The 24,754-nt window shown below is 35.6% G+C and overlaps 1 protein-coding gene across 1 annotated transcript; it reads left to right on the top strand.

Annotated features, from left to right (window-relative positions):
- The first annotated feature begins 20,816 nt into the window (after positions 1–20,816).
- Positions 20,817–23,493, top strand: LOC149557178 (gibberellin 2-beta-dioxygenase 8-like). The gene is made up of 3 exons (XM_089785948.1): positions 20,817–21,313; positions 21,410–21,731; positions 23,005–23,493. The coding sequence occupies exons 1-3, from the start codon at positions 20,832–20,834 to the stop codon at positions 23,254–23,256; spliced, it is 1,056 nt and encodes a 351-aa protein (XP_089642074.1). The 5' UTR covers positions 20,817–20,831; the 3' UTR covers positions 23,257–23,493.
- Positions 23,494–24,754: the final 1,261 nt, after the last annotated feature.

Raw genomic sequence — 24,754 nt, 5'->3', positions numbered from 1 at the left:
CAAGGCGTTTTACATGCTCTCTAGACTTTGATAATGGGTTTTGACAAGGCTCTTAGAACCTTACTTACAAATCAGTACACAACCTCTCCCACCACAACATTCTCCACCTTACTAGAAGAACCATCTACCTCAATGGGATTAAAAAGGAAGGAAATTAGTAGGCAAATAGACAAAACCTCAATAATTCTCACAAGGAAGGTCTTTACCTTCATAACTTGAAAACAAAAAGACCAAAGAAGAAACATAGTAGGCCCTCAACAAAATATAAGGTAGGAAAAGAACCAGATCCCCCTTAGCGAATATGAAACTGCGGTAGAAGTGAAAACTTGGGCAACCTAAAACAACCTTAAAAAAGGCCCATGATTCGAGCTTCCAAACCATACAAATCCATATGCAGAATACCAAGCCCGTAGAAAAGTTACTCCAAAACTATTAGGCCTAATAGAAAGCCACACTTCAAGAAACAAGAGAAGGGAAATGAACAAAAAAACCATAACCCCCACAAAAGCATCTCCTAAATATTTCATACAAACATCTCCAACTTTTGCTACTCATAAAACACTAGCATAGTAATCACCTAGAGTAGCCATCAAGGAAACAAAAAATGTAGATCTTCAACAAATGACAAAAGGTTGAGCATTGGCCACAACCAAAGGAAAGAATCCCATCAAGGAGCCCTTTTCCTAGCATGAGTACTAGGAACATACATCTTGAAAATTTCTTTCATGATACACAACAACCTAGATCCTATAGGGTGACATACCTCAAGGCAAGATAGAAAAAAACCCTCAACCACAAATCACTTCCCAAAGGAAACAATGCAAGAACTATCCCCAAGAGAAGCTGAGGACAAGGCCCAAAAAACATCAAGTACTCGTTGAAAATGGATCATGTCATCGCCAAAGTAAAACCCGAACCAAATGAAAGAGCCTTTGTAGGAAAACACTCCCATTAGTGATCACTTCTTATGAGGCAACCCACACCTTGCAACCATGGAATGACCACAACGACTCCAAAGTCAACCACACCTCACTCTAAAAAAAAACCAACATGCCCACCATCATTCACTCCCAATTCCTCACCATCTTCTTCAACATCTACATCTCAACTTGAAACCCTCCCAACTCTACTTTGCCCCCGCCTCTCACCATTCTTGATAACTATGTTTTAAATGTTTATCAAAGAAGAGAATGTTGAATAAGAACTACACTTTAAAATATGGCATAGTTTTTTATTAACATTTAAATTTATTAAGATTTAATAGTGATGGCGAGTGGGAGCGGATAGGGAAGAGGATAGGGAAGTGTACCTTTTCAAAATTTGAATCTTGTCCTGGGTGGGATTCCTCAGGGAGGAGGGAATTAGAAGCCTAGAATGCAGGAGGGGTTTACAGAGTGTCGGGGGATAATAGATAACGAAGATGTGACATAGAATGAAGATGGGGACCCACATGGCAAGAATAGAGCTCTGGACAAGCCTATTCTGCCACCCAATGTGGATCAGTCTAGGGTATTTCCCACAAAATGGTCTTCTCCTTTTGGGGTTAAACCTACTCATAAGTCTTCCTTTCCACCGATAAAAATTCTTTCTAGCTTGGATAATGGTTCTTGTGTGATTGCTATCCAGATGAGTTGATAGACCATAGTGTACACTTGAATTGTGTCACACTCTAAACCATTCTATCCAAACGATTCCATGAGTTGGAATGTTTGGATGCCGGCTTAGAGCTCCCTATCCACCGAGTGCAAGAGAGTGTATTTCAAGTTCAAGGGCTCTCAGCTGAGCCTTAAGAATACTCTTCTTGCTAGTAAACCATGCAATGGGAGGTTCCAAAGACAAGATGCAAGAATGCAATGCAAATGAAGATTAAACTAGCATGAATATGAAAAGTGCAGCTATTCTAAGCATGGATGAGAGTGTTACAATCTAACTATTAGACTATATGATTTAAGCTACATGTAAAAATGAAAGCTAGGCTAAGCTAGAATGCCATGGATGAGAGAATGTAGACAAGAAAGATAAGTTCTCCACAAAGCTCCAAAGAAACCTGTTAGAAAATTTGCAGCTTAACAATATTCAAAATGAGGATCGATTGAGGGGGAAAGCTCTCTCCCTTTTAAAGATGTATGGACGGTAGAGATCAAGATGAAGATGGTGGATGATCAACGGTGGAATTAAAAAAGAGGAGTGATCCATGTGCACACACAAATCAACCAATAGAATATAAGTTGACTTGTCATATAAGACAAAAGTCACAAAGCCTTTTCTTTTAATTGCAAAATAGAAAAAGGACTTTATGTGTGCACCTTAAGTGGGTTAGAAGAATGGGGTGTTTTATTTAATTAAAAGGGGACATGTTCTTTTAATCAAATAATGAACTTAGGATAGCATAGTCAAACTATAGGTTATAATCAAATAAATTGATTATTAACAATTTGGCTTAGGTAAGTGATTAAATTAATTTAGCCAAAATGCTGAGAAGGGGGCTAATAGTCTAGATGACCATTTTTAGGTGATTACACATAGCATTACTTTAATAGCTTCTACCCTAGTGGGAAAGTTTATTTAGCCAAGGCCAAACACAGATATTGTAAGATCCTTCACTCAGAAGAAATGGAACCTTAAAGGACAGGTCATTATTACAGCGATGGTGAAAGGCTTCCTTTATTTTGATTTCTCTTGTAACAAGGACTTTTCAAACATCTTGTGTCGCTCAACCCTGGTGCTCTAGAAGTAGTCTTCGAAGCTAGATTTGAATGATTCATTTTTAGTGTAAGCACTTATTTGGGTTAGACTTCCAGAATTGCCACTGGAGTTTTGGAATGAGGATGTCTTTATGGGGGGTGGAAAATTCCTTTGGAGAGCTATTATCTATAAACCCAATCAAAGCCTCAAGAAAGAGACTAACATATGCAAGGATCTATATTGGAGTGAGGGAAGGGGCTGATATGCCGGAAGTAGTGAGCTTTCACTCAAAACTTGGGACACATACTCAGAAGTTGGATTATGAAAGTGTTCCTTTTGCTTGTTTTCACTACTTGAAATTTGGGCATAAGGTGAATCATTGTCCAAAGGCTAAAGCTGGAAAGAAAAGGATTCTTATTCTTTCTAAATCTAGTAAGGAGAATAAGATCTGGAAAAGAAAGGATAGAAAGGAAGGCCAAAAGCCCCAAAAGATTCTAGAGGAGGTCCTAGTGGCTCCTTCCAGAGGAGAAATTCAAGCAGTCTAGAATGACCCAAAGGCTAATGAGATAGTGGAAAAGGTCATGTCAGGATCAAAGATTTCTCAGGTGGTAGATTCAAAGGTCTCAGTGGCTCCTTCCAGAGGGGAAATCCAATCAATCCAGAATGACCCAAAGGTTTTTGAGATAGTGGAAAAGGTCATTCCTGGATCAAAGATTTCTAAGGTGGTAGATTCTATCTTTATAGGGGTAGACCCTATTAGAGTAGAAGACAAGGAAGAGGATAAGGTCTCCTTCCAGAGGGGAAATCCAATTAGTCCAGAATGACCCAAAGGTTTTTGAGATAGTGGAAAAGGTCATGCCTAGATCAAAGATTTCTAAGGTGGTAGATTCTATCTTTATAGGGGTAGACCCTATCAGATTAGAAGACAAGGTAGAGGATAAGGTTTTTCCTAGACTAAGAGAGGTGGTTGATCTTGCCTTACACCCTTGTATTCCTAGAGTCAAGGAGGTGGATTCTCTAGATAAGGTGGCTATTTTGGAGAATAGGACAAAGAATGATAGTCTTTTGAAGAGTAAGGGGGAGCAAGTGTTGAGAATTGAAGGGGTTTTTGAAAGGGAGATCCAAGAGGTAGTAGAGGGAGAGGCAGTAGAGGGAGGTCCTCCTTCTTCTAGTAATAACAACTTAGTTTCTTGCAATTTGGAAGAGAGATTTGAGAAGGAAATTTCCTTATCTCCGGTTAAGATGGTAAGGGTTGATGACTATTCAAAGGAGACTTAGGAAAACCCAAAAATAAAAAGGGTCGAGAACCCTCCCCGACTTCTCTAGCACAGACTAGAAGTCATGGTAGACTAGATGTGGGAGGGAGGCCAAGGTTAATAGGAAGGAGGACTATTGGTCAAGTCATTCAAGATGAGGCCAGAAGGAGTTTGGCAGATAGGAACCAAAGAACTATTTTGGAATGTATTTCTAATTTGAAATGAAGATAATTTCTTGGAATAGAAGGGGCCTCAATGGGGTCCATAAGCAGGAAATTCTTAGGAATATGATTAGAGATTAAAGACTTGATATTTTGATGATTTAAGAGACAAAAATGAAGAAGGAGATTCTAGGTAAGATGTCCTTTAGTAGTAATATGGTAGGTGAGGCAATGGACTTTGAAGGCATGTCAGAAGGTTTTCTTACTCTTTTTAATTTTAAATAGTTCAGATTTACTACTTTGTATAATGATGCTAATATTCTCTTTTGTAAAGTGTTTCATCTGCATTCCAATGAAAATTGGTTCCTTTTGAATGTCTATGCTCCTAGCTCTAAAAGGGAAAGGAAGAATTATTGGACTAAGATTTGTGATATGGTCTAGACCAATAATTAGGTATTATTATGGGAGAATTCAATACTCCTCTTATGGATGAGGAGAAATTGGGGGTTTAAGAATTTTGCTTAGGCCAGAATTCACCCAAGAACTAAAGAACTCAATACAAGCACACAGTAGACCAAAATATATAGAGTATGATTAGAATGATGATATTCATTCAATAACTAGATTCAAGAGTACACTAGGAGTGCCTAAATATAAAGGGCTCAGGAGAGCTTCTAGAATGCATAGAAGTCAGCATCATGATATGTCATACAACCAGGCACATGTCCACCAGATATGGGTTATCCTCCATTAAGCATGGGATTAAGTGCGATGATGTGAGGATAAGCCTACAATGGTGTAGCACGCAAATTAGTGGTGTAGACAACATGTGATAATGAGTGTGAAAAACTATGTTGTCATCATGACAACTTAGTGAATGATGCATACTCCTATGTTGTAGACACCATGTGCATAATTAGAGTTGTGTAACTCAATGAGAGTTCACAAGCTCCTAAGTGTCTCACCTAAAATAATAATAAAACAATGCAAAATAATTAAATAATGCATTAACCTAAGTAAAACTTAAGTAAGTGCAATAAGTAAATACTTATTTACACCAACAGGGAGGTTTGGCTCCGAATTGGGAAAGCAAGATGGACCTCTCCAATTTCAATAATAACTTGGCTTTGTTGGATGTGGATCTATTAGAAGGATCATACACTTGGTCCAACAAAAGAGTTGGAAGTGATTGCATCCAAGTTTGGTTGGATAGAGCTCTAATTTCTCTGGACTGGCTGAATTCTTTTCTCTTGTAGGTTTTCCCTACTCCGGAGAGTTGGTTCGGATCACTCCCCTATATCACTCTCGGTTGTCTCTCTTGAACCTAGGAGGAACTTCCCTTTTCAATTTGAAAAGATGTGGACCTCCCATCCAGATTTATTACATAGGATATACTATTGGTGGGGAATGGAAGTGAAAGGAACAGCTATGTTTAGAGTTTCCAAGAAGTTGAGTAATGTGAAGTGAATGATTAAAGTATGGAATAAGACTAACTTTGGCCATATCTTTCAGGACAGAGAGGAACTGTCTGTCAAGCACACTTCCATCCAAGACACCATTTAACAAGATGGGTATAATGATTTCAATAGGAATGCTAAGATGTCCATTCCGACTTATTTGCATAATATCATCAGCAAAGAGGAGAAGTTCTAGAAGCAAAGATCTAGAATCAATTAGCTTAAAGAGGGTGATCAGAACACCAAGTTTTTTCATATCTCTACTCTAAAGCACAAAGCTAATAATAGAATATTAGGTTTAAAAAAGGGGTAGGATCTTTTGATAGGAGAGAATGATATTGCTGTTGAGGCTAATTCTTATTTCTCATCTCTTCTATTTTGGGATCCTTTGTTATCAAAGGTGGATCAGAATGAAATCTTCTCTTGTCTCCCACAGATTATTCAACCCCATCATAACAAGATGTTGAGGGAAATCCCAAAAGCATGGGAAGTTAAAGAAGTTTTCTCTTTGCCTACTGACAAATCCCCTAGACCTAATGGTTTTCCAACTTTCTTTTTTCAAATTTATTGGGAGGTGGTTATGGAAGATGTGGTGAAGGTTGTCCAGGAATTTTTTGGACCAAGAAGCATTCTTAAGGAGATCAATTTTATTTTCTTGGTCCTCATCCCTAAAGTCCCTACGATAGATTCTTTGGATGAATTTAGGCCTATTAGTTTTTGTAACTCTTTTTACAAGATTGTCTCAAAGGTGTTAACCTTGAGAATCCTCAAAATTCTCCCTTTGATTATATCACAGCAATAAACAAGCTTTGTCCCTGGAAGGCAGATATTGGATTCTATCATGATGGTTCATGAAGTGATTCATTCCATGAAGGTAGGAAAAAGAGAAGGTATGCTTCTTAAGCTAGATCTTTCCAAAGCCTATGACTAGGTGGACTGGACTTTCCTAGGTTTGGTGCTTCAAGCTTTTGGATTTGATCAGAAAGTTTGCAAGATTATTTCTACTTCCTCCCTTCCAATCTTCGTAAATGGGCTTGAGAGGGTTAAGAGAGGGAGATCGTATTTATCCTATTTTGTTTATTATCATGGTTGAATGTATTAGAAGGTTGATTGAGAGGAAAAAAACAAGAAGGGAGACTTAAAGGGATCAAACCATCTTCGAGGAGTGCTTCTTTTTCCCATCAATAGTTTTTGGTTGATACTATTATGGGAGGAGAGGCTTATGTTAAGGAGGCTAAAGTGATGAAGGAAATTCTAGATTTGTATATCAGAGGATTGGGACAACTTATTAATTGGGAGAAAAGCTCTGTCTTCTTTATTAATACTCTAGAGGGCAAACAAAGGAAAATAGCGAGAATTCTTGGGTGTGGAGTGGGAAAGCTCCCTTCTTCTTATCTTGGTCTTCCTATGGGTTCAAAGCCCCCTGATTCCTTCTGGAATGGAATTCTTGATAGGTTTAGGAAGAAGCTAGTGGGGTGGAAAGGGGCTTCTCTTACTCAAGCAGGAAAATGTCTTTTGGTAAAATCCACTTTTCAGATCTCCCAATGTATGCCCTGAGTCTTTTTGGGATTCCAGTAAATTTTTCTGAAAAAATGGAAAAGATCCAAAGAGATTTTCTTTGGTCTGGCCTTGAGGCTCAGAATAGATATTTCCTTGTGGCATGGGATAATGTTTGTCTTCCAAAGTGCTATGGGGGCCTCGGTATTAGGAAATTAAAGCATCTTAATAAGGCTCTTCTAGCTAAACAGATATGGCACCTTTTTAGTAGCATAGGGGAATGGAGAGATATTTTTGTTAATAAGTATATTAGAAGACCTTATATTTAGTTCCTGCTCAATAATGAAGATATCCATAATTGATCGGTCATTTGGAATGGAATCCTTAAGGTAAGGGATTTGGCCAAAGCTAAGATTAAGTAGAAAGTGGGTAATGGTGAGGACATCCTATTTTGGCATGATAATTGGTTGATTCAAGGCCCCCTTATTAATAATACTATATTTGAAAACTGGTCAAATGTTTGTATTAGGAAATTTGGTTTGAAAGTTTTAGATTATAGAACTGACCAGGGCTAGAGAGACCTATCTTTCATTTTGAATGACCTCAAGCTGGTTATGATAATGTTGAACTCTTTGATTCTTAATAACAAGAGGGATGAGGTTATTTGGGGAGACAACCCAAATGGTTGTTACTCAGTTGCATCAGGATATAACTCTCTTTGGAGCTTGAATGAGAAGCCCCCTTGGGCTAAAGCCTGGATACTTGGTCTTACCCCAAAGATCAATATCTTTTTTTGGCTGGCTTTACAAGAAAAAATCCTTACCTAGGGTAACTTAATTAAGAGGGGACATCATATGCCTAATAGATGTATTCTGTGTAAAAACTAGATGGAAATGAAAAATCATTTGTTTATCCATTGTTCTTATTCTAGAGAGGTTTGGGATAGTTTAACTACGAATCTTGTGGTAAGTTGGTGTAAGCTACCCAATGTACTAGATTTCTTTTGCAAAGGGAATAGTATGTTTAAAGGAACTAATTTGTAGGATTTAAGTACCTGGACTTTGCCTCATTTCTATTGGGGAGTATGGAAGGAAAGAAACAATTGAATCTTTAAAGAAAGAGAGGAACCTGCTTTCATTCTGACTGACAAGATATATAGAGGCATGAAGGAAAATTATCAAGTAAGAAAGGGGGGAGATTTTTTAAGTGGTAGTAAGAAGGAGAAAGAAAAGAATAGTAGGGCTAAAAGATAGGAAGTGAAATGGCTGCTCCCTCCAGAGGGATGGCATAAAGCTAATTTTGACAGTGCGGCCAAAGGAAACCTTGGACCTTTAGGTTGTGGAGGTATCATTAGAAATAGCTATGGTGGAGGGGTGGTGGATTTTTCTCATCCATTGGGATATTAGACAAACCATTATAAAGAAGCCAGTGCAGCATGCCATACGGTGAAATTAACTTTGGACATGGGAGTTCAAAAATTCTGGTTGGAGGGGGATTCATATAACATTATTAGGTGTATTACAGGGATCACTCAACCATCATGGTCAATTACAAATATTATTGATAAGATCCACTTCCTTCTTGATAATTTCAAAAGTGTCCACGTCACCCATGAATACAGGAAGGCAAATTTTGAGGCGGACTGGTTTGCCAACAAAGAAGTCAGGCAAGAAAAGGGGATGATTTGGAATTTTGGTGGAAATATTCTGGAAGAGGTAAAAAGCCTAATTGAACTAGATAAAATCCAAGGTGGTATGGTGGATATCTATCTGTCATAATGGTATTTAATAAGAGCTAGGGTTTAAGTAATTATAATAATGGTGTTTATAGAAAATGCAGTCTAATAAGGTTATTGGTGTCACCTTGACACATTTCTTGGGTCAATTTCTCTCTCTTCCTTTACCATTTTGGGGGTAAAGATAGACATTTTGGTAATTTTCACAAAGGTGGCCATCAAGGTTTCCAAAGGTTGGAGAAGGGTAATTAGAAGTTGTGGTTTATGAGAATTGTGAGTGTTGAGAACTCAGAGATGGTGGGGGAAAGAATAAGGAAGGAACCTGTTGGTGAAGCAGAAAAGTGGAAGCACATGACGAAAGTCTGGGATAAGCTAGAGAAGGATGGTATAGCCAACTACATTTCAAAACTTCATGGTTTTAACCCTGTGGTCACTAACAATATGGTGGATTCATGGAAGGACAAAAGGGTGAAAGTGGATGGGGTTTCATTTTAAGTCACGGAGGAAATCATTTCTCAGGTAACTAAAATTATGGCAGAGGGGATGAAGTTTTTTAGGGACAAGAAGATATCAGCGAATGTCATGAAGGAATTTGTGAAGAATATAGAGGAGAGGAATGAATTGGTAAAGTGTGAAACCTACTACGAAATGGATTCCATCAAGAAGCTATGGAGGTATGTTTTATAGGCCATTATAGGGTATATTTCTTTGGAAACTAGATTCGATAGAGTAAGAACACATCACTTTGTTTTGCTCAGTCACTTTCACTATGGTGTCAAGATTTCATTCCCTTTCTATTTATATACTTCAATGTGTAAGAGTATTTTTGAGCATAAGAAGAAACCCTCAGCATATCGAGCCCTACACAAGGGGTTATTGCTTCTAATCTATGAGGATTTCAAGGCTCAGACCATAAGCAAAACACCCTTCCAGGGTGTAGATGCTTCTATAGATATAGGAAGCTCTAGTTTCTCATCTGATTTAGAGGATGTCCAAAGTATTAGTTCAGAGGGTGAAGAGAACATTAAACCTACAAAAAAGGCCAAGGATTCTGAAAAGAAGTCACCTTCATTAGTAAAAACCATGAAGAGGAAGAGCCCTAGAGGCCATGGGTCAAAATCATCTGGATAGGTAGAGGAAGAGTATAATGAGGAAGGGGATGATATGAAAAGTGATGAAGAGGGTGAAGAGGAGGCGAAAACTAAATCAATGGAGTCGACGGCTAAGAAACAGAGAAGGTCAAAAGAGAAGGATGTTGAGGGGATTGTGGATTCTAGGCTAGAGCTTTCGACTATTCCTCTTTTCCCTATTCATCCTTAGGATTCGTACATGGAGAAGAAAAATGGTGAGGGAGGAGAAGTGGTCATTAAGGATAGGCGCATGGCCTAGAGAAACTTTTATGTAAGAACTACTAAAATGGGTATAGTAAGAGAGGTAATGAACCCACAAATTTTAGAAGAAAAATAGGGTCAGCTCCAATTCGAGGATCTCATTGATCCAACAATGGTAGCCATAACGGATAATGCTAGGGAGATTGGCATGAATTTTCTTAATAATGCTAGGAATAGCATGATTGACAATTTCAAGTGAATCAAATGGTTGTACCATGAGTTGGAGGAGTTCACAGAAAAAATAAGCCAGCTAGAACAGAAAAGGAAGATGCCAGATTGTGGGAATTACAATGACCAAGGGGATTGTCTTAGTTTGGCTAAGAAGAGAATCCACAATTTGGAAAATTACAACCATAATCTAGCAAATCATATGCTTACCATTCTGACCTCTATCAATGAAAATATTGCATCCCTTACTAGAATGCTGAAAATAAGGGGTCTTCTGGATGAAAGTGAGGAGAAGGACAAATAAAGAGCCAAAATGGAAGAGCAAGTGACTACTGACATTACCTTCAGCAACATGGAACAAGATAGTTAGAAGAAACAGGACCAGGTGGCTGAGGAGATTAATAAAGCCTATGAAGCAATGAAAATGATGTAGGAGCCGGAGAGAAAGATAGAGGATTAACAATGGTTTTTCGTTTCCTGTCTTTTGGAATGAATGATTGTTGTAGTTATTTTTGTCTAGTAGGTTTGTTAGTTTGTTGTACTAGCCTTTAGGTTGGCCTTCGTTCTCTGGCTAGGCTTTATCTACTTATTATCGTCCTTGGTTTTTTGTCTGTCTATTGAACTGGCCTTTTGGTTGGCCTTCTTTTACTGGCTAGGCTCTTACTACTTATTATTAGCCTTATGATGTGTTTTAACTCAGGTTTTGGGATCCCTGTAAAACCTATTTTTCTTATCAAAAACATTTAAATTTATTAAGAAATCAAATTTACAATATTTTTTGAGTAATCTATAAAACAAATAGATTGAAAATATAACAAGTACTTGCACCACAGGAGGTGCAAGGGAATAAACAATAGGAAATTTTGTACATGTCTAAACTCAACTACATATATACCCGATTATGTAAAATTAAATAGATTATCTAGTTAATTCCTATTACGTACATCATTTGCCTCAATCAAAGAGCTTTATTGGCTTATGTGGTCATGGCATGAAAAATAGAGTTTCCCAATAGATAGGTTACTCTACCATAAATTCTTGCCATGGTAGATGGACCCAATAACTTTAAAAATAAGAAAAGGAAAGGTATCTCAACCTTCTTGACTAGTAAAAATTCTTAGGAAAACCACCATGCACTATCTTGCTTCTCAAATTTATAGGGAGCATCAACTCCATTATCCTTCATTGTGACATTGAAAGATGTCTCTAAGACAAAACCTTCTAGTCTCCTTGTCATTTGTCATGGTTGTATTGAGGCAAGAGTGATTTTCCTTTTAAAGCTTCAACACTCTTTACTTTGTCCATAAAAAACCTGATGATTGGAAGTGACAAACTATTGGAGTCAAAAAAATTGATTTAGAGCATAACACCAAGCATCCTTTTAGTGTTTTATAGTTGCCCTCTTGATGGTTTAATGTGTTGAGAACTATTGAGCCAACTCTTCCCACATTGTTATCCAATCTCGGAAATAGAACTCCCCTTCATCCCAAAGGAGGTATGAAAAACGTTTTGATGACCAACTGCCAGAATCTCTCCACATAATTACAAACCTACAAATGTAATTAGAAGAGAAAATTATAGTAACATTGCTTAAAAGCTCTCATTTGTAGGAAAATAAATTTTATTGAAGTCAACTCAAATAAACCAAGTGTCTATCACAATCTACTTTTGATATCAATCATAGAGATGCTAATGAAACATTATGCATAAAAAACCATTAAATCCTTATCAAAAGGTCCAAAAAGAAAGGAAAGTAAAGGTTAGTACACCCAAAAAAATCAAACCATCCATTTAATAATTACTTACTAAAACAAAATTCAAAATAATTACAAGATTCTTCGAAGAGCTAATTTGAACCTAAAATCATACCACACAATAAACCAAAAGATTATTACAATCTAAAACACTGGTAGATATTACTAGTTGACAAGTTGTCTCTGACAAAATATATTTGGTCTATCTATTTAAAGGGCCTTGAAACACAAACTCACAAATCTTGAATATTAGTGCTTGTTGGAGTTGTTCCAATTTAGCAGTTATTGGTATATTAAATGGACGATTGATACTTAACACTATACAAAATAAATAACTACCAAAATACTAACAATTAAAAATCCAATTTGAACTTCATTCATACAAATGTGTCAAATATCTTTTAGTATGTGAGTCATCTCAAATTTATGGTTATTTGAAATACTGTAACCCTATATTTATAGGTAGAAGTTCAACACATTACAAGATTTATGCATAGTTTTCAGGAAAAATTGAAAAAAAAAATTAATGTTTTATTTATTATTTTAGAAATTTAGAAGTCTTGTGTTGTTTATCCTAATTTTTGTGTTTTTTAATAAAATAGATAATTCATTTTGATTATTTTAATTATTAAAAAATTAGTTTAAATTTTATTACCAAAATTAAAATTAAAAATATATTTTTTCAATTAATATGAATCTGTTTTATTTCATATAAATCTATTTTATTTAGTATTCTAGCAATTTAGATATCTTATTATTGTTTATTTTTATTTAACAGAAAAAAAACATTTTTTATCATTTTATATATTAATAAACAAAGGAAAAAATGTATATGAAGAAAATATTTATTTAATTTTTAATATTAAAAAATATAAATTTAAGTTTGTTTAAATTAATTAAACAAATTTATTTTTTTTTATGAAAATAAAATATTGAGAAACTATTTATTTAATTGTTCATATTAAAAAATTATTAAATTTAGTATATAAAGTTTTCTAAATATTTTTATAATTTTTTTTTTTTTTTTGCATTTAGATACTTTCTATATTATTCATTCAAGAATACTATTTTAAATAGAATGAAATTTTTTTAGCAATTTTAATATTTTACAATTTTAATACTTTATTTGATTAATACATATCTTTCTTTCTTTTTTAAATAAGTTTTAAGTTTTATATAATTAATTTTATCTATTCTTCTATTATTTTATTATTTTATTATTTTAAATATTCAAAATGATTAATAAAAAAGATAAAGTTAAAAACAACATACCTTTTCTATTAATCAAATTTTAATGGAGATTATTTTATAAATTAAATACACAATATTTATTTTTATGATGATAAAAATATTAAAAATTTATTTATTTATTTATTGATAAAATAAAATAATCTTAACATTAGTATATTAAGTTTGTTTGAATAAATTAAATAGATGATAGTTATTTTTTATAAGAATAAAATTTTACAAAAAAATATTCATTTAATTCTTAATATAAAATATAATGTTAAATTTTTATTTTAAGATTTGAAGATATTATTAAAAATTGTTTAATTTTTATGTCATCATTACATTTATATTTTTTATTTTATTTTATTCACTTAAGAATATTATTATTTTTAATTAATAAAAAATAAAATTTGCAATAATTATTTTATTTAATTATTTATTATTTTTTTATTGGTTTTATTGCTAAAAGAAGAATTGAATTAAGAAGAAATAAACTTGTCATACTATAATTTATTACACATATATGTTTTATCTAAAAAATATAAATTTTTATATTTTATATAATTAGATTTATCCATTTGCTATTATTTTATACAATTTTATTATTTATTTTAATTTTTAAATTGATTAATAAAAATTATAATTAGTAATAATTATTTTACTCATTAAAAAATAGATAAGAAGAGTTTTTCAAATATAATTAAAAATCTATAATGTTCACATTATTTTCTTAATTTAAAGAGATTTTAAGATGCAAATTAGTTTTATAGGTTTGTAAAGGTTGTTTTATGAATTTTTAAGTTTGGCCAAATAAAAGAAATTTTTGAATTATCATATCCAAACTTAAAGATTTATTTGTTTTTAAAATTAAAAGTGACCAAAAACAAGGGGGTTGGCCCTTACAAACAAAATGTTGGTAACCAGCACATCACCAGCCAGAACCAACAAAGGACATTACTTAAACAAAAGCAAACTAAGAAGTAATACTTCTAACCAACATACTACTATGAACAGAAATAACTAAACTATAGTAGAAGTCCATAAAGTTAACTATACTACTAAAGTTCACAAAAAAACTATTGGCACAATCAAGCCAATCCAAGTCTAAGTAACAGCTGGATACCAGCAAACCAAGTAACAACATAATAACATAAAATAACTAGGATCGAATGATCCTTTAAAACTATAGATTTATTTCTCAATTTTATCCTTTCCCTTCCCTGCCAAAAGAACCCGAGCTCAATCATCAACAAGGAACTTAAAGAGAAGCTTATGATCTTCCATGTCCATCCCTGTATCTTCTTTCTCCTATGCCAGCAATTGGAGGGTGGTGGCAATAGCATGAGTGACCTTTAGGGCGAATTTAGAGAAGGTAGAGAATCCTTCCTCTAAAACATTAACCCTTTGATTCAACTGGGCAATCACCTTCGTTTGCCTCTCAACCTTCTCTTTGTTTTTAGTTCCTGCCTTTTTAGCTTCCTCTTTGGCTTTTTCTACTTAGTTATCATCCTGCAAGACCTTTGGGTTAGTATAAACCTTGGATTTTTCCTTAACCAAGGAGGAAATGGTAATGGGGGAGGTATTAGCTTTGTTACTATCTTCACAGAAGGTAATGGGTTGAAGGGTGAACCTGGCAGAAACATGGGTAGTCTCTGTAGTGATGGCATTTTCAGCCGACACCTAAGTGTTCCCTATAGACATCTGGGAATCATGAATAGAATTGTTAGTAGAATTCTCACTCTTTTCTACCTCCTCTTTCCCTCTTTCTCTCTTGGAGTTAGAGTTATTCTCCTCCTCCCTCCCCCTTTCATTATTCTTGGAGCTCTCCTCCTCCACCTCTTCAACCCTGAATCTATTAGATTTTTGTTTATGCCTTGCCTGGGATTTGGCAAGTACCCTTTCCACATCCCTCCTACTCCGAGACCTCCTCTTCCACTTCTACCAATTTTTCAACTTTAATCATTTTACCAGTCTTATGTTCAACAACCACTTCAGCTTTCTTCTTTTTCTTATTTTCACGACTAGGGGAAGGCCGCAAGGTATGAATTTTGGTACCAATACTAGTACTCAGGGGGAGCTCTGGCGGTGGCATTGGTTATCAACCACTACCACCTTAGGGGGCAAAGGACAAGATGGAATTGGTATAGGCAAAAAATTAGACCTTGGTGAATAATGGTAAAGTTAAGCCCCTTGTTCCTCTTCTCCCTAACATCACTAACCATATCCTCCAAAGAATGTAGCAAAAAAATTGGGATAGAGATAAAATCCCTATTTCTAAAATGATTCAAGATGGGCAAGTGGTAATAGAAGTAAACACCAAACCTACCCTCCAACATGATGTATTTCATGAGCACTAGGCAAACATCATCCCACAGAGCTGGCAGCATATCCCTCTTAAATCCTCCTCTGTAGTGTAGTGGCTCCTCACCCTCCACAAAGAAACTGTTCATATTGGCCTCATTTGTCGTTTTAGTAACCTTTCTCCATTTTCTTCCTTTCATAGATAGCCCAGTGGCCATGGCTATTACTTCCTCATTTACTTGGAAACTAATGCCATTTATGGTTACCTTGCGATCATTCCACCCATTAACAAATTGGAGGGCACAATTCTCATCATACCTCGTCATCGCCTACATGTAAGGCAAAAATCACCCTTCCTTTAATAAGAACCAGGTCGCCATCCTGTCATTGAAATTCTCAATTTTTGTGGGCTCCAGCCTATTCAAATCTCCACCCATGTCTTCCCCACTTTCTTCTAAATCCCTCACCTCAGTGATGCGCATCTGAACCTCCTTCTCTCCAATATCTCTGTTAATATTTTTAGCTCTATACCTCTTTGAGAAGAGCGAAAGGGTTATACAAACCTATTTTTGAGACACTTCGAAATTCCATGCAAATTCATTATGAGAATTGTGCATGTTTAATATCATACTTTTAACACCCCTTAAATCTCTGACACTCTGTATAATGATATTATTCGTACTTTCAAAAATGAAGTAATTTGAATTCAGCAATAAGTTACCATAATGGTAAAATGAAACTCTCCTCAATTCATATCCATTCATTTTACCATAAGTACAACCATGTCTTCTCCTCATTCCCCTAAAAGAATTATTAAATTTAGCGAATTTCAACTTTCTAGGGAAGAAATTGCCAAATTTGGCCCTAGCCTTAAATTTTGTAGTCATAATTAGTTAATACTCCCCCTCATTCCTTGTGAATCAAGGACATAATGTCCTCGTTTAGATTTTCCATATTTCTCTAGCATGTGACTGTCGTTAATTCAAAATCCATGGTCATTGCCACGTCTGCCACCTTATTTCCTTCTTTATATATGTGCTACAGGTGGACCCTTTCCATTCCTTCCAAAATGTGTATAATGTCCATGATGATGGTTCGAATATTCCATCCCGTTTCGGACACTCCATTTACCAAATCAATAATTAATTTGGAGTCCCCTTCTATAGTTATTTCCTTAACATGCATTTCACTAATCAGCTGAAGATCCCAAAGTAGAGCCATAGCTTCAGCCAAGTTATTACTTCCACCTCCCACCTTCCCAAAGTAGATTAACAATGCATCTCCATTCCCATTTCTCAACACTCCACCCACTACTCCTATACCCCCTCTAGCATCCCCATCAAAGTTTAGTTTGAATTAGGTTAGGGTTGGTGGTTTCCATCTTGTTTGTTGTCTCTTTAACACTTTTGAGTTATCAAAAAGATAAAAGCCCACTTGGACCCCACATTTTTTAGCAATCTATCCTTCTAGCCTACCTGGTTCTTCCTTCAGTAACTTACATTCGGCTACCCTTAAATTTTCCTTAAGCAATTTTTCCATGATTCCCATCACCACCTCCCCAAGTTTTTCCACCTCCCTAAATATTTTGTTGTTTCTCTCTTTCCATATATGGTGGAACTATTTTCCAAAGAAAAACCAATTTTGGGTGGTAGAAGGGATAGCTCAAATTCTCCACAAATTGACTGAGGTTCTCCTTCAGAACCTAATTCAAACCAAATTTCTCCCACACCGTAGCCCAAATCTTCAAGGCATACTGACATTCAAGAAACAGGTGATAGATACTCTCCTCCTTTTCTTTGCAGAGACAACATCAGTTTGTGATCAAAAATCCCCTTCTTTTTAGATTGTCAAGAGTTAAAATTTTACCATGTTGAACAGTCCACCAGAAAAAATTAATCTTAGGGAGAAGATTACTAATCCAAACTGTACCCCATAATGGTGGGAAAAAGTTCTTACTAAAGAGATGTTTGTAAGCAATTTGACTATAAATTGACCACTAGAAGTTAAGTCCCAAACTTTAGTATCCTCCTGGATCGTAATTGGGGGTCTTTGAGCTACCAATATCATTTCCAATTCCTTAATAAGCTGAATATTCTCCTGAGTGTAAGTGTATTTACATAGTTTCTTCCACTTCCTCCCTTGATCCATATAGTCTTCCACCTTCCTTCCCATGTCTTCTTTTAATAACTCCATTAGTCTTTTAAATTTGTTGTAAACCAGCGATTTCCCCCCCATCCAATTATCCTCCCAAAATCTGATACTACGTCCATTCCCCACAATCCACCTTGTCCCTTCCCTTAGTAAGCTTCTACTCCTGACAATATTCATCTAGATTTTGGAGCCTCTAGGAAGGTCATTGTTGAAGAGATTCCAAGTGAAAGGAGAATTTGACAAATATTTAGCTTTCATTATATTGCCCCAGTCTGTATATCTTCTCCCAGTCTCCAGCCTATCTTGGTAAGGAGTGCTTTGTTCAGATCCTGAAGTCTTTTAACTCTCAAACCCCCTTTCTCCTTTGGCTTACAAACCTCATTCCTGTTGACCAAACTCAATTTGTCCTTCTCCTTCATCCCTGACCAGAGGAAATTCCTTTGTATTCTCTCAATTATGTCTGCCATATTTTGGTTAATTTTAAAAAGGGATAGGAAGTAAATTGGAATGCCCTGTAGAGCTATCGAGAGCAATTGCAATTTACCAGCATTGCTTAAAAAATTTCCTTTCCATCCTGCTAGCTTCTTTTAAATTCTTTCCACTATAGTATTCCAGAAATCATTAGTCACCTCCTTAGTGGTTAATGGAAAGCCAAGATAAGTATCCAGGAGGTTGGCAGACTAACAGCCTAAAATGTTTCTTATCTTCCATTGTAATGAGGTATCAGTGTTTAAAAAGTAGATTTTACTTTTATAGTAATTAACTTGTTGGCCTAAACTTTCTTCATAATTATGAAGGATAGTCTTCCAGGTTTCAACTTCCATAACCGAAGATTCTCCAAAGAAGAAAGTATCATCAACAAATTGTTGCAGCACTTCAGTATCAGCTGTAGTAGCAAGCTTAATCCCTTTAACACATCTTGTGTTAACCAATTTGGTGAAGGACCTCCCCAATACCTCAGCAACCATAATAAAAAGGTAGGGCGATTGTGGGTCACCTTGTCTTGGTCTTTTCTCCACTCCAAAATTGCCCCAGGGGGAGCCATTTAAAAGAATAGAAAACTGAACCAATCCAACCATCATCTTAATTAGGTTTATCACTTTGTCATTGAACTCCACTCTTTCAAGCACATCATAGAGGAAGTCCCACTTCACCTTATCATAGGCCTTAGATATATCTAACTTGAAGGCCATACTAGGTCTTTTATTTTTTTTCCATAGAATGAATGATCTCATGTGTGCTTATCGCTACATCCAAGATTTGTCTTCCTAGAACAAATCCCTTCTGTGGGATACCAATAATTTTTTCCAGAAATAGTTTTATCCTATTGACTAGAACTTTGGCAAAGATCTTATAAACTGTATTGCACAGATTTATTGGCCTAAAATCCAATAGGCTTATGCGTGTCAGAGTTTTGGGGACTAAAGCAATAAAAGTCTTATTAATCCTTTTTAGCATCTTCTCAGTTTTAAAGAAATCTCTGGTAGCCCAGACCAATTCACTTTTAACAATCTCCTAAAAGTGCTGGAAGAAAGTTGGAGGGAAACGGTCTGGACTTGGGGCCTTAGAAGCCTTCATAGAAAACACAACACATTTCACTTCCTCCTCCGTGATGTTTCCTAGAATGTGGTTGTTTTCCACCATGCCCAGCACCTGTGGGATCGTATTAATCAAACTTCTTCTGATAACTTGATTTCCTACATTATTATCCTTGATGTAAGCCTTGCTAAAATATTCCACCGCATGTCTTCCCATCTCCTCCTAGTCCTTATGTATCCTCCCTCCTTCCCCTTCCAATCTGCTGATTGTGTTTCTTCTTTTATGATTGGAGGCTAACCTGTGAAAGAAAATAGTGTTTTTGTCCCCCTTAGTTAACCATTGGACTCTTGATCTTTGTTTTCAATAAGTTTCCTCCCTCAACATAATATCCTTCCATTTTTTTATATATTCCTCTTCTTCCTCAGTTGCACTTTCAAGGTTATTTACTTCAACAATTTCCCCTTAGAGCTTTTTCAGTTTTTCCTCCACTTCTCCTTTGATTTTGAACAAGTCTCCAAAGGAACTCTTCGCCCATCCCTTGACATTTCTCCCTATATTATCAAGCTTTTGAGTTAGTCTATGCATAGCAGTGCCATCTAACCTTATATTCCACCATTCTTGAGTTCCATCTTTGAATTCTGGGTGAGATTGCCACATTATTTCATACCTGAAAGGTTTCGGTCCACCCTTTAAACCATCCTCTCACTGAAAGATTAAAGGGGAATGGTTTGAAGCAGTTCTAGTAAGGTTCTCCAGTAGGGAATTGCTCAGACTATTCCAATTCCCTATCACCATCAACCTATCCAATCTCACCTGTATAAGATCATTCCCTTTCCTATTATTGGTCCAAGTAAACGGGTTCCCTCTCAAATCCACATCAATAAAATCCATTATGTTCATAAAGTCATTAAGGTCTTGCAAACTTTCAGGGCAGTCCCTGTTTCCCCCTAGTTTCTCCGAATGATAAAAGGGGTATTAAAATCTCCCATACACATTAATTGTTTATCTTTCATATTTTCTTAGATCCTTACCAGCTTGTCATAGGTTTCCTTCCTCCCTACCTTACTATTAAAAGCATATATATTTATAAGCCCCCAATGTTGAATAATAATTTGGAATTCAGTAATTATGAAATTTCTATCCTTCCAAACTTCAATCAACTAATAAAACTAATTAAACGTGGTCCGCAAAGAAATCATGCCTATAATAAAAATAAATAAGACTAATTAAACGTGGTCCGAAAAGAAATCATGCCCATTGCCTATAATATAAAAAATTGTAAAGTAAAATATTAAAAAACTATCTCTGCACTTACCTTATCTAGAACGATAATTTGTCGTATATTCTCAGCAGGCTTGTCTTTTTGTGTATTTTTAAAACGCACTCGAGACTACTTGACATAATGCTTCTGACTCCTTATATAAAATTATAGCCTTGACATAATATGCTTCTGACTTCTTATATTAAATTATAGCTGGTTTCAATGAGATTGCAAGAGGCTGAGCGATGGGGAGGGGCAGGAACGCCTCCTATCCGCCATTGGAGACCAAATATGAACATTTTCTACGAGATCAGCACCTACCCTCTATTACAGCTGATGAAGAAGAACACAAAGAGGAGGATGAACACTGTGCCCCCCCATTACTTGATTTGCAGCTTTTGAGAGGCCCACATTCATGCGAGTGTGCGCAAAACATCATCAAGGCCTGTTCAGAATGGGGATTTTTCCAAGCAATAAATCATGGTGTGCCTTCTGATCTCATTCAACAGATGCGCACACACACAAACGAACTCTTTTCCCTCCCATTTGAAGTCAAGAAAAGCACCGTAAGCAGGGACATGTTTCCCTACATGTGGGGTTCTCCAATTGGAATGGAAGTGAAGAAATCCAATTGGATGGAATCCTTTCTCATACACCCTCATGCATTCAACTTACAGGCGGGTGCATCATTCCATTGGATCCAACCCACAGATCTCAGTCTCCTCAGGTATACAAAAAATCTTATTAAAATTCCAATGTAGTGAAGGAATTAGGGTTATCTCAATCTGTCATTTGAACTAATTTGTGATAGTTGGGTTTGTAGTTTGACATTGCAAGAATATGGAAGAGAAATGAGTAAACTTGGCACTGAGATTTTGGGGGCTTTATCATCAGAGATGGGTTTAACCCCATCTTATTACAGTGACTGTTTCTCAACTGCTGATTCGTTCATAAAACTGAACCGCTATCTGACCTGCACGAGGCCAGGGGCTGTCTATGGGTTGCAACCCCACACCGACAGCAGTCTGCTTACAATCATCCACCAAGATCAAGTTGGTGGTCTTGAGATCCTCAGGCAGGGAAGCTGGATCAATATCAAACCCAGGGCTGATGCACTTGTTGTCAACGTTGGTGACCTCTTGCAGGTGAAGTCAATATCCATCCTTTGTCCAGGCCATGAAAAATTTACAAATATATGACTCTGAGTTCTGAATTTACCTCTGGTGCTTCTACACACCTACTAGTCTTGCTCCTCCTAGTACTATACAAATTGTGTAAAAGCTCTAGCTTAATGTTTTTGCTGTGGGCTCATGTTTACAAATATTTGAGATCTGCAATCTGATTTCCACATTGGGTTGCAGTTTTTTTTGTTACTATTTGCACAGTTTCTTTCTTATAATGCATTCTCATTTAATTCTTTTTGTGTGTCATTGTTCTCTCAGCTCTATTCGTCTCTTATACACAAAAGTTTGGTGGTAGTTGTAATCATGTATACACAAAAGTTTGGTAGTAGTTGTGATCATGTTTTTTGAAATAGTTGTACAGTTTGAAATGTTTTGATTTCATAGTATAAATTTTTTCATTAGTAATACAGCAATTTAATCAAACCAATGTCATATGTTCAGATTTAATTTAGTTTTACTGTTTTCTCAGTTCTATGTTTCTTTCACATGCAAATTGTGATCATAAATAGTTATGCAGTTGAAATGTTTCACTGACATTTTAGATCATACTTCATGCTACATCATAGCATCATCATCAGCATCATCAGCAGTACAACAATTAAATCGGACTAGATCACATGAAAATCAACCTTTTCAATTTTAGAGCCTATTGTTGTCCCAGCTGGAACTCTTTCATACACCCAAAGTTCTGTAACACTTGTTATCACAGATAATTGTACACTATGAAATATTTTTAGATTTTGTTGCATAAAGTTTTCAGCTCATGCTTCGTAATACATCATCAGTTATACACAAAATAATCAAACTCAATAAAAATTTCGGCCACTTTATATAATTTTTAAGATCTTGGTTCTCTCCACTCTAAGCTTCTCTTATACACCTGTTTCATGATGCTCATAATCATATATAATCATACAATCTGAAATGTTTCTGAATTTTATAAAAAAATATTTTGTTGACATTTCAGATCATAGTTCATAAATGCAAAAGCATACAAATTGCTCCAATTTAATTTAGAATTATTTTTGGTTCTCTCAGCTAAGATTCTACACAAAAATTTAATGACGCTCATAATCACAAATAGTGGTTTTATAGTTTGAAATGCTTCTGAATTTCCCTAGATAAATGTTTTGTCAAAAACTTCATGCAGAAGTCGCTGTAAGCATGCTGAGTGCCGATCAACTTAGCATATTTTAATGTTGGCAAACTAAATTTGCTTATGATGATGACGCAGGCATGGAGCAATGATGTTTGTAAGAGTGTGGAACACCGAGTATCCGTGAACTGTAATGAAGAGAGGGTATCACTCGCATATTTTGTAAACCCTTGTGATGATACATACATACTCAACCCAAACCAGAGTGGCTGCCATTACAGAGGATTCACCACCAAAGAATTTCGGGCACAAGTTAAGGAAGACGTTAAGCTCACAGGCTCTAAGATTGGTCTTCCTCACTTCAGGCTGGACATGACTGTTTTAGATTAAATACTATCACAGTGATACAGGACTTTGACACAAACATTTGTACTTTCCTACTGTTTGTTGCCTTTTATGCAACAGCTTCAAGTACCTAGTACAATGAATCTATTAAGTATGTCATGTCCACCCTTTCTTAATTACACTGTTTGGTCATTTCAGGTCCTTTATGTTGGACTAATTTGTGAGCTTTTGCTGTTTTGGCCTATTTAAGGCGTCATCAATAAATAAATAAATAACTAACTACTTTCTGGTTGTCTCAATTGTGTGAGGATTGAAATTTTATTGGTGAAACCCAAGGTACGTCTTTCTCAACAGCTTAGCCTCGAACAGTCGTTTTTATCAAGCTGAAAGGGATTCCCTCTGAAACCCCATAAATGTATGTCATATGAGCTGTAACAGCGACTTCGATTAATGAGGCAGCGATACATAAATTAAGCAGTTGGTTTAGACGAATTTAAGGGAGAAAACGTTACTTTTGTGTGGAAGACTCTATGAAAAGTACTGCTCTGCAATTAAGGCAAAAAAGATTGAATTTTGAACCAATTTAAAAGAAATTTTCCCCCATCTTTGGCCGAGTTGGGTAATGGCTTCGACAGGCAGAGTCATCGGGCCTTGGAGATTGAGGACTCTCAGCTACAGTCCTCAATTATGTTTGGAAATGCTGGGTTAGACATGCACGCAAAATATAGAAACATATTGAAGGCACATGAACTGTTTGACAGAATGCCTCAAAGAAATGTGTCCTCGTGGACTACAGTGATTTCAGGATATGCACAAGATGGATTTGTTTAAAATGCTTCGGAAACTTTCAAGAACAGTCTAGCCAGGTTCCTCTCTACCTGTGCAGCAATGGGAGCTTTGGAAGAGGAAATGGATATCCATCATATCAGAAAGGATACAGATTTTTTTATTCTTTTCTCAGATGTGGAAGAATCGACAAGGCGCGAGAACTTTTTGACAGAGCGCGTCGAAAGATGTGGCCTCATGGATTACAATGTTTTGTACTTTGTATTTTTAAATTTATTTATCAGAATAGAAAAAAAAATTCTGATTGGTCCGGGGGCATAGATCTTCTTTTTCCCAAATATTTCAAAAATGTAATTAATAATCTTGTCAGAATTATTTTAGGAGTTGTCGGTTACTCATAAATGTCTTCCCATCCCGACAAAAGTAAGTCTGATGACATGGACGGAGCAATGAGAAAGGAGAGCTCTCAAATGGCGCTGCTCGGGAATACTTATTATATTAAGATAAATGTTAAAATATATTTATTTATTAAAATAATTTTTAAAATATAAATTTGAAAGAAAATAGAAATATATGTGTAGATAATATAAAGTTTATTTAATATAATTAGATATGAAAATTTAAAATATTAAATATTTATTAATTAAATACTTGTGATTATTAGAAAAATATATCTATAATGTTCTATAATAGAAATTAATATCATATATAAGTGTAATATAATATTATAAAATTCTATGTTTAAAAAATAGTGTTA

The sequence above is a fragment of the Cupressus sempervirens genome, chromosome 5 (assembly GCF_028749045.1).
Source record: "Cupressus sempervirens isolate cs-2001-9-10 chromosome 5, ASM2874904v1, whole genome shotgun sequence".
NCBI classification, from domain to species: Eukaryota; Viridiplantae; Streptophyta; class Pinopsida; order Cupressales; family Cupressaceae; genus Cupressus; species Cupressus sempervirens.
This window is presented reverse-complemented; position numbering and strand designations above follow the sequence as displayed.